Raw genomic sequence first — 9952 nt, 5'->3', positions numbered from 1 at the left:
AGGCCTCATCCCCTGCTCTGAAGGAGGCGTAATGGCAGTACCACCCAATGTTCTAGGGAAGCTGGGAGGTTCAGAGAACAGGATAGGATAGACCCAAAGCTTGGCCCAGAACCTGCCACAGTGTCTGGCAAACAGGGGGAAGCTCCAGTTCTGGACACGATGGTCAGTGCAATTCGCAATTTAAAGGGGACTCTCCAAACCCAGAGGACGCAGGGCCCAGGGCGCAGGTCCTTGGTGGTGGGATTTACTGTTCGGGGACAAGCCTGGGGAGGGGAGGGAATGTCCCGGGCGTCCCTCCGCCCGAGCGGTTTCTCCTCCCAGAGCCTGTACACGTGCTGGAAGGGAGGAGGGAGAGTCGCCAGGCCAGGACTGGAGAGGTTTACGTCCCCCTAGCCCCGCATCTCCACTGGGGGCTCAACTAGCTTGCGGACGGGGCGGTGCAGGGCCGGCCTCTCTCGCCCTGAGTGGGGGGGCGGGGGGGGGGAGGGCGGGTCTCCCGGGAACTGCTCCGCCTGCCATCGCTTTAAGAGGCTGCTCCGCAGCAGCGAGCGGGGCGGGAGCCGCAGCTGAGCCAGCGGAACTGAGTCCAGCCGGCAGGTGCACGACTGCGGGACGGCGGCGGCATGACCGGCCACCACGGCTGGGGCTACGGCCAGAAGGACGGTAGGCGCAGACCCTGGCTGGCCCGGATCCGCGGCGGCTCGCCCCCTGACCCTCGCGCCCGGCCGGGCTTCCCGGACCCGTATATCCCGCACCCTTCAGGCCAGACCGGGACCCCCATCCCATCCAGCCCCCCAGAATCCGGCCCACCTGCCCAGCCCGAGCCCTGACTCCCCTGCGCCTGGCGCAAAGTCCGCGCTGCGCCCCAGCGCACAGCCGCCAGCTGCGCTGTGCCGCCTCCTCCGCGCAGCCCCCGACCGCCGCACGCACTCGGACCCGGGCCGGCCGCGATACACACTCACTCTCCCCTCGCGGGCACTGGGGATGGAGGTGACCCAGCGCAGCGGGGAGAGGGAGGTCGATCGGGGGCGGAGCGCGGTACGTGGGTGCGGGATGCGGGATGCGGAATGCGCAGGAATCTCCCGAGTCCCGCTCCGCCAGGGCAAGGGCGAAGTGTCCCCGGGAGAGTTTCCCTGAGGGATGTTCGGCGCTTACCTGTTGGCAGGTACAGGAGGGAATGGATCATTTGGGTGCCCACGTATGTGTCTGGGTATCTCCATGGAGCAGGGTGTCTGAACACGTCCCGGCGTGAGGCGTGGCCCACACCATCCTCCTGGTGTGACCTGGAAAATAGCTCCTCATTCTGCCTCAGTTTCCGTAGGATGCAGAGGAAGGGAGCAGAGGCAGACTGCTTGAGTGTGGGTCTGCGGCAGGTCAGTTCCTTTTTGGGCCTTTTCCTACCATGCTGAGATGGAGTGGGGGGGGGGGTAACGGTTTCCCCCCTTTCCCTGGGGTGAACAATGAGAACCCAAGATCCAGGTTGCCGGTAGACCCAGGCAGGGCAGGTGGGGGTGGGAGAAGGGCAAATGCAAGTGGAAGGAACACTCCTCAACCCCCACCCCACCCACCTTCTCTGGGGAGAGGCAGTCACTGGGGGTTGAGGACTACAGTCTGGGGTCAGGAGGTTGCCATGGGCCAGAGGGAGTTAGAGAGATGCTGTGGTATATCTGGCCCCCTCTGGGACCCCAAGGACACAGGAGCATCTTTTGGAGGGGAGAACTCCAGATCTGGGCATGCAGAAGCTAGAAAGAGGCAACAGAGACCAGCAGAGATGGAGAGAGAGGCAGAAAAGGGGCGCGTTGACAACCCATACGAGACCATCTTCCCCCCAGCACCTGCTCCAAGCCAGCTTCCGTATGCTTCCCCAGAGTCAGAATCCCCTAACTCCAGCCTTCTTTCTAGTCCTGCCCACGGCGCTCTGAGCATCCAATATCCTATAGGCCTGCCCCATGGCCAGCCACCCTCAGACTGCTTGCTGCCCCTCACCCACCCAGACCTGGGTGGTCCAGTTTAAGGGCACGGAGGGAGAAAAGGACAATGGATAGAGGTGCCAGCAGGCGGCATACTCACGGGACTTCAAAAAATAACCCAGTGAGTCTGGACCTCGATCTGAGTCATCCACTGGGGACACAGCTCTGTTGGCACCTGCTGCTATTTTCTCAGGAAAACTTAAGAAGCCAAAAGACAGGGAGAAGCACCAGCCGGCAATAGCTCTAAAAATAGGCTGCATCTCAGGATGTTCCCCAGGGAGAAGCCTCTCGGCTACAGATGGAGCCTCTGGGAGGCAGGGGGTGGGTGCCTGTGGGTGTGCATGCAGGTGTGTGGGTGTGTGTGTGTCCCAGCATGTGTTTTGCTGTAGTCCCTTAGTGCAGGTCTGGGTTTGCAACAGGCAGTCTCTGGGTAAGGGTGCATACGTGTGTGTCAGGTATAGTCAGCAGGGTATGTGTGTGTTTGCACACGTGTGTTGCTGGGCCTTGCTGCTCAGGGCCCAGTGAGCTCCGGTCACTATGCACCTGGGTGCATAGGTGAGAATCTCTGTGGATCGGTAGGCACACGCCTGGGGAGGACAGCTGGGGGCAGTTCATGCATGTGCTGTGTTTATACCAGTGCCCAAGTGCATGTGTGCACATACCTGAGTGGCCTTCAGTCCTCTCCTCTGTGAAATGAGGACCACCTTGGTTTCTGCTTCACAACGTGGCTGTAAGGAACAAATGCATGTCACACAGCCAAAGCCAGGATGATGGGAGCTTTTATTATTATTATCACAAACGGCAACCCGAACATACCCAAGGTGCAGGAAAAGGCCCCATACCTGGTAGGGTCAGGTCAGGAGCTCCAGGTGCCTGGGGAGGGAGGGGTCCCTCTGCCCATGTACTGGATGTTGGGAGGACCCACTGCCCAGAACCACCCCTCAGCCGATGGCTGTATTGTGCTCTCTTCCACACATCGCCTTTCTGGGCCTCCTATCAGCTCTGGGTGGTGAGTTTTCATGAGGTCCTTTCGAAGACAAGGAAATGGAGGGTACGTGGCAGAGCTGGGATTGGAGCTGCGGGCCACACAGCTCTGAAGCAGCGGCCAAGGTCTGAAAGGATACCCGGGAGACACCTGGGCTGGCCTGAGTCCTTACCCTCTCCCCACCTGCAGGCCCCTCACAGTGGTACAAGCTGTATCCCATTGCCCAGGGAGACCGCCAATCACCAATCAATATCATATCCAGACAGGCTGTGTATTCGCCCAGCCTGAAGCCACTGCAGCTTTCCTATGAGGCCTGCACATCCCTCAGCCTTGCCAACAATGGCCACTCTGTCCAGGTGGACTTCAACGACAGCGACGATCGATCTGGTAAGCGGCCCCTCACAGACTCTGGCACCGCTCCACCTGGGGAATGAACCCTGTTTGGGGCAGGCACAGGAGGGGCAGCATGCGGTGGGTGGGGGGAAAGGCTCCACCTCTCGCCAGCTGTGAAGCCGTGGCCTGAGCCTCGGTCTCCTGAGGCATAAAATGAGAGTAATGAGACCTTATTTTGCTCCCTAGGGTCATAGAGAGGAAAAATGAAAAACTGAAGCGATGTTTGTAGTGCTGGCACACAGCAGATGCTCAGAAGCTCAAGAAATGCTACTTCCCTTCCTTCTCTTCTATTTAGTGCTTTAGGTCAGGTTTGTTTTCACTTCACTCCCTGCCCCATCACTGTAGGGCTGTGTGGCCTAAGGCTAAACCCTCCTCTTTGTGTGCTCTGGCCAAGCCCAGCAGAGAGAAAGGAACGAAAATGTTCTGTGCCAGGCCCCTTGCTAAGGTCACAGGCAGCTTTTATTCCTCTCAAGAATCTACCTCTAAGATGGGCAAGTAGGTGCCCTGGCCTGGTGGCTCGGTTGGAGCATCGTCCTGTACACCAAAGGCTGTGGGCTTGATTCCCAGTCAGAGCACATACCTAGGTTGTGGCTTTGATCCCCAGTGGAGACAGGCAGGTACAACAGACAGCTGATCAATGTTTCTCTCTCACATCATCTCACTCTCTCCCCTCCCTCCTTCCTTCTTCTCTTTCTCTAAAAATCAATAAAAATATATCTTCGAATGAGGATTAAAAAAAAAAAAGATAGGCAAGTAGAGACTCAGTGAGCTGGGGAGGGCACAAACCAGACAGTCCAACTCCAAAGGTCTTCTTTCCAGCCCACATTCAACCTCAAGATCTTGGGCCAGAGTGAGGCCAGCAGGAATTTGTGGCACTCTTTCCAAGGTCTCTTTGCCCTGGGATTAAAGTCCAGGCTCTTTTATGATAAATTCCTAGGCAGAGGGCCTCAGAAGTGCTCCTCCGTGAAGGAATTGTGTCCTTATGATCAGACTTACGAGGGGTGGAGTGGGGCAAGGAGGAAACTTGCTGGAGTTTCTTGTGTAAGAAAGCGACAGGAACTCTGCCTACCCCGCCCGCTCTGCTCCATGCACATAATAAAAGCACTCAAGGGAACTTAAGTTTCAAATAAAAAAAATCAAAGGGCAGCCCAACCGGCATGGCTCAGTGGTTGAGCATTGACCTATGAGTCAGGAGGTCATATTTGATTCCCAGTCAGGGTACCTGCCCCAGTTGCTGGCTCGATCCCCAGTGGGGAGCATACAGGAGGCAGCCAATCAATCATTCTCTCTCCTTATTTTTTTTTTAAATATTTTATTGATTTTTTACAGAGAGGAAGGGAGGGAGATAGAGAGTTAGAAACATCGATGAGAGAGAAACATCAATCAGCCACCTCCTGCACATCTCCTACTGGGGATGTGCCCGCAACCCAGGTACATGCCCTCGACTGGAATCGAACCTGGGACCCTTCAGTCCGCAGGCCGACGCTCTATCCACTGAGCCAAACCGGTTTCAGCCTCTCTCCTTATTGATGTTTCTATTTCTCTCTCCTTCTCCCTTCCTCTCTGAAATTTAAAAAAAAAAAAAAAATTGAAGAGGAGGAAAGTCAGATGGGACTGATTTTAGTTGCTTAGCTCTGAGTTCCCTGCTAGGCCAGGAAAAAAGGGAAAGAGGATCAGTTATAGTTCTTGCTGCAGAAGGGAACAGATCCAGCAGATCCTCAGAAGAGAAACAGCATTTCCTGGTACTAAATTGTAGGAAAAGCCTCTCACCCAGAGCTTTGGAGAGGGACATGGGGCTCTTGATAACCAACCCTAGGTTAGGTTTATGAAGGAGCAGTTTTCATATGGCTGTGCCTTCTAAACGGAGGGCACTGAGGGTTCAATTCAGACAGCAGTAGCTCAATGAAGGCCACTGTATGGGGTGGGGGTAGAAGGCCCAAGGGGCATGCCCCTGAACCACTGACACAGGGGCTCACTGTTAAGTTCGCTGGGGTTCCCTCCCCTACCAGAACACCCAGGCCTGAGAGGGCAGGGAGCCAGTGGGAAGAAGGTAGGTTTGGGGGAGAGATGATTGGAGCTGTGCCACTCAATAGCTGTGTGACCCTGGACAGAATACTTACTTTTCTGAGCCTTAGTCTCACATTTGTCCAATAGGGATAACCATGTGTCCCCCTCAAGGTCTCTGTGGGGGTTGACACCTATGGAGTTCAAAATACAGTAAGTGCACAGTGAATGGCAGTGTGTTTTATGGTCAGCAAGAGGCCAAGGGAGCCAAGTTCAAGGGGTTAGGGAAGGAGTTCATTCTCTGAGAGACCACACTTGGGTCCCAGGTAGGGCATGCTCAGAGGGGGAGGGGAGGTCCCCACAGGCCGTGTCAGGGAGCTCAGCCTGAAGGCCCTGCTTCTCAGATAAGGCAGGACAGATAGCAAGGATTGTCCTCTCTCCTCCTCTTCTTCCCCCTCCTGCTCTTCCTTCTCCTCCTCCTCCTCCTCCTCCTCCTCCTCCTCCTCCTCCTCCAGGGGCCCACAGGGGGCAAGGCCCTGGCCTGGTCACCACCCTGAAGAGGGCTAGTGGAACTCTGAGCCCAGGGCAGTCACCTGATCCAGGGGCTCACATTCAGGCCTGGCAGGAGCTCCCTCCACTGCCAGATCCCTTTCAGCTAGAAATTCAATAAGTCTCAAGAGGCCTTAGGCGTGGCCCCAGCTCACCAGATATCAGGGTGGGAAAGTCATAAAACCAGCACAAATGGGGCCCACCATTGGAGGTATCTGGGTCCAGCCACCAGAGTGGGGACCCTCAGGAGCTGGCCTCTGGACAACACTAGGTCCTGAGGAGGCAGCATGGCCTGGTGATTAGGGGCTTGGGCTCTGGACTTACAAAGGATATGCAGGCTTATCTCCTAGCTCAGTGCCTTGCTGTGTGACCCTGGGCAAATGCCTTGCCCTCTCTGTGCCTTGGCTTCTTCCTTTACAAAATAGAGATAATAGGTTCTAGCCCTCATGAACTACTATGAGAACTAAACAAAATAATCCTTCTGACTCAATCCTCGGTCAGCGCTCCAGACATGGGAGACATATTGTTAGTGATAATTGGGGGGGGGGGGGGGTGCGGGGGGGGGGGGGGGATTAGAGGCAAGGTTCCAGCTTCCAAGCAAAATTGGTCAGGAGTGGGGAGAATGAAGAGATGTATTCTGTCAGTGCCACACTCTCTGCCACCTGCAGGCTGCCCTGGCCCAGCTAAGGGCCCAGGGAACAGAGTGGAGACTGACCCAAGACCAGTTAGCCCAACCAATTTTCCAAATGAGAAATGTACCTCCCTCTTGGGTACTGCCCTGATCCTGGCACCAGCACCTGCCGGTTGTTGTGGACTCTCTCACATGGATTGCTACACGCCCCACTTCTACCCGCAGTGGTGACTGGGGGCCCCCTGGATGGGCCCTACCGGCTCAAGCAGTTCCATTTCCACTGGGGCCAGATGCACAATGTGGGCTCAGAGCACATGGTGGACGGCAAGTCATTCCCCTGCGAGGTAAGGGCCCTCCTCAGTGGGAACCCCTTTGGCGAAGGAGTGGGGGACTGGGTAGTCAGGGGTTTGGCAGGTGCCTGGTATGGAGTTCTGGAGAGACTGAGGACGAGCACCCAGTGCCTGGGAGAAACGTCCTCCACCCACCCCCAGCCCAGGATCTTCTACCTGAACTCTGCCCACTGCTGCCCGGGTCCGTGTGTCCAGAAGGAATTTTCTGCAGGACAAATCCAGTCCCGCCACACCCTTGCTAATAAGCCTTCAAGGACTGTGTTTAGCATTCAAGGCCTTGCTGAGCCTCCTCTCCCCCTACACTGTCCCCACGCTGCACTGCAGGTGATGAAGCCGCAGCCCACACCTGGCTCTTTCACACCCATACCTCCCGGTATTCTTCCTGGAATACCTTTCCCCCAAGGTCCCGCCTGATTACCCCCTAATTATTCTTTGGACTCAGTGCAAGTGCCTCTTCCTCAGGGCGTGTCCCTGGATGGTCATTATCTATTTTATAGTTAGTTCATGGAGGGCAGGGCCTGAGCCAGATTCCTCTTTGGTTCCCTGGGGCTCAGGAAAGGGTTGGGCCCAGAGCAGGGCGGATGCTTCTGTGCCCTTTGGGGCTCCCCAGGGCCACATAGGATGCCAGCTAGGCCCCTGGCGGTTGGTTGGGCAGCCTGTCCTTCCTTCAGAGGAGCCAGGAGTCTGATGGGAGTGAGAGAAGCCTTGCTCTGAGCTCCTGTGGCCCAGGGAGTGCTGAGCACTGGCCTGGCCTGTTGTTAACCCTATAGCTGCACCTGGTCCATTGGAACGCCAAGAAGTACAGCACCTTTGGGGAGGCGGCCTCAGCACCCGACGGCCTGGCTGTGGTCGGTGTCTTCTTGGAGGTGAGGGGGGTTTACCCAGGGCCGGGGGGGGGGGGGGGTGGCCATGAAAGGCCTGGAACTGCCCCTGTTTTCAGAATCCAGTGGTGCCAGGCTCACACTACCCTCTCCCTGACAGATCGGGGCTGAACACCCCTACATGAACCGTCTGACAGACGCACTCTACATGGTTCGGTTTAAGGTGAGACCAGGGGTCCATGTCTCTGACCCCGAGCAGCCTGGTGGGGGGGAAGGGAAGAGGCTACATCACAGAGCAGACCCATCCACTCTTCCATTCTTGGTGAGATGAAGGGGGTAGGTCAGCGCCTGCAGCATCCTGCACCTGACTCCTCTTCACCAGGGTCAGGGGTCCCATGGAGTGCCCAGTGTGCCATCTCGGTGGGTAGAGGATTGATAAGATACTTGTCACATTCGTTAACGGTTTTCCCGCGGGCAGTGCCACTAAGGGCCGCTGAAGGCAAGGGACAAGACATGTGGACAAAGAGCTCCTGTAGCTTTTACATACGAGCAAATGGGTGGGCAGGGCCTGGTACCTGCTGGGAGATGGCATCGGGGATCACAGGCATTTGCCCACTATTTGCATCCATGAGCCAAGGAGAAGCCTAGATCCCCCTGACAGAAACAGGTAGGGGGGCTGCAGGTCTGGTCCTGGTGGGAGGTCTATGCTGATTTCTGGGCTCCCTTCCCTATGCAGGGCACCACGGCCCAGTTCAGCTGCTTCCAGCCCAACTGCCTCCTGCCTGCCAGCCGGCACTACTGGACCTACCCCGGCTCCTTGACCACGCCCCCTCTGAGTGAAAGCGTCACCTGGATTGTGCTCCGAGAGCCCATCAGCATCTCTGAAAGGCAGGTCAGTCCTCCAGGTGGAGGGATGTGGCCTTCGGGGTCCACCCCAGCAGTGGGACTCTCCCAACCAGCAACCCACAGCCTGTGGGCCCACCATGGAGACTCCCATCTTTTGCAAATAAACGTTTAGATTCTTAGGTGGGAGTTAGCTTGATGGATGGTCATTAGGACGTAGACACAGGCTGGGAGGGGAGATCCCTGGATCCTGAGATCTCGCCGACTGTGTTAGAATCTTAAATGTTACATTTGCTGATAAGTGTTCACTAGATGGGATTAGAACTGGAAGTAGGTGAAGCAGGGTCAGTGGCTCTTGAGTGAATAAATAAATGAGACTGGGGTCCCAAAGAGAGAAGGAGTGGGGAGAATTGGGGACACACCCTACGGGGAAGAGGAGGGAGGAGAGGCAGAGCTGGCTGGGCCAGGTAATGATGTGTCTGGGATCAGAGGGTATCACAGCATCCCCCATTCTGCCCTGAGTTTCTCTTTTGCCTTCTCAAGATGGAGAAGTTTCGGGGCCTGCATTTCACCTCAGTGGACGACGAGAGGATCCACATGGTGAACAACTTCCGGCCACCACAGCCACTGATGGGCCGTTTGGTCAAGGCCTCCTTCCGGGCCTGAGCTGCCCGGCTGCCCAGCTGGCCACTAGGACACCATCTTCCCAAGGGCTTCCATGTCAGCAGACACCAAACCATCTAAGGCTCCCTGCCTGGGGGTGCTGTGGACCCCCCTCTTCAGCTGGCTTGCTCCTTGGCCACCCTCTAGGCTTCTTGATGGGATCCCCAAGTCAGGAGACACTCTTCAGCTGCCCCGGGGACAGGAAGGACAGGAGCTGAGCACGTTCCAAGCCTGGAGCTGCCTCTGTTCTCCAAGATCCAAAGGTCCCTGGGAACCTCCTCTGGTCTTCTTCCCACTGCCAGTGGCGGCAGCCCCACCCTGAGCTCACACTGTGATGGACGAGACCCAGCTCTCTGGGGCGGGCAGCTGACATTGCCAGAACGACTCAAGCAATAATTAGAGATGGGCATACCCTCTCGGCATTACCTCTTCTGCAGGCCTCCGCCATGCACGCACCTCACTGCCAGGCCATTAAAATAAAAAAAAATGCACCCAGCCTGCTGGAGGTGATGTGGCCTTCTCCCTCCAGCCACCTGCTGCCAGGGGCAGGCACTGGCTACAGCTTATGTAGTATCTCCCCTCATCCCCCACCCCCAGCCACCAAAGCCACCTACATGACAATCCATCCATGCAATGATTAATAAATTCATTCATCCATGCAGCAAATACCCCTTGAGTGCCTGTGCTATGTCAAATTCTGTTCTAGGCATTGGGGAGGCGACAGTGGTGAGGGAAGCACAGTA

At 56.6% G+C, this 9952-nt stretch overlaps 1 protein-coding gene across 3 annotated transcripts; it reads left to right on the top strand.

Moving 5' to 3' along the window:
* The first annotated feature begins 531 nt into the window (after positions 1 to 531).
* On the top strand, positions 532 to 9875 carry CA7 (carbonic anhydrase 7). 3 transcript variants are annotated; one of them, XR_009448903.1, is made up of 7 exons: positions 532 to 663; positions 3145 to 3342; positions 6758 to 6876; positions 7024 to 7255; positions 7653 to 7748; positions 7864 to 7926; positions 8440 to 8525. XR_009448903.1 is itself a non-coding variant. In XM_059667838.1 (7 exons), exons 1-7 carry the CDS (start codon positions 624 to 626, stop codon positions 9210 to 9212), a joined length of 795 nt encoding a protein of 264 aa, XP_059523821.1. In that variant the 5' UTR covers positions 532 to 623; the 3' UTR covers positions 9213 to 9875. The 3 variants fall into 3 exon arrangements, 2 of the variants coding, with proteins under 2 accessions (XP_059523821.1, XP_059523822.1); XM_059667838.1 differs by lacking the exon at positions 7024 to 7255 and adding an exon at positions 9090 to 9875 and having other exon boundaries at positions 8440 to 8595; XM_059667839.1 differs by lacking the exons at positions 532 to 663; positions 7024 to 7255 and adding exons at positions 1126 to 1165; positions 9090 to 9875 and having other exon boundaries at positions 8440 to 8595.
* The last annotated feature ends 77 nt before the right edge of the window (positions 9876 to 9952 follow it).

Source organism: Myotis daubentonii, chromosome 15 (genome assembly GCF_963259705.1).
Source record: "Myotis daubentonii chromosome 15, mMyoDau2.1, whole genome shotgun sequence".
NCBI lineage: Eukaryota > Metazoa > Chordata > Mammalia > Chiroptera > Vespertilionidae > Myotis > Myotis daubentonii.
This window is presented reverse-complemented; position numbering and strand designations above follow the sequence as displayed.

Coding starts and splice junctions, on each gene's coding strand:
- CA7 (XM_059667838.1), top strand. CDS start 624: ATGACCGGCCACCACGGCTGGGGCTACGGCCAGAAGGACG. Junction 6,877..7,652: donor GCAAGTCATTCCCCTGCGAG/GTAAGGGCCCTC, acceptor TTAACCCTATAG/CTGCACCTGGTCCATTGGAA. Junction 8,596..9,089: donor TCAGCATCTCTGAAAGGCAG/GTCAGTCCTCCA, acceptor TGCCTTCTCAAG/ATGGAGAAGTTTCGGGGCCT.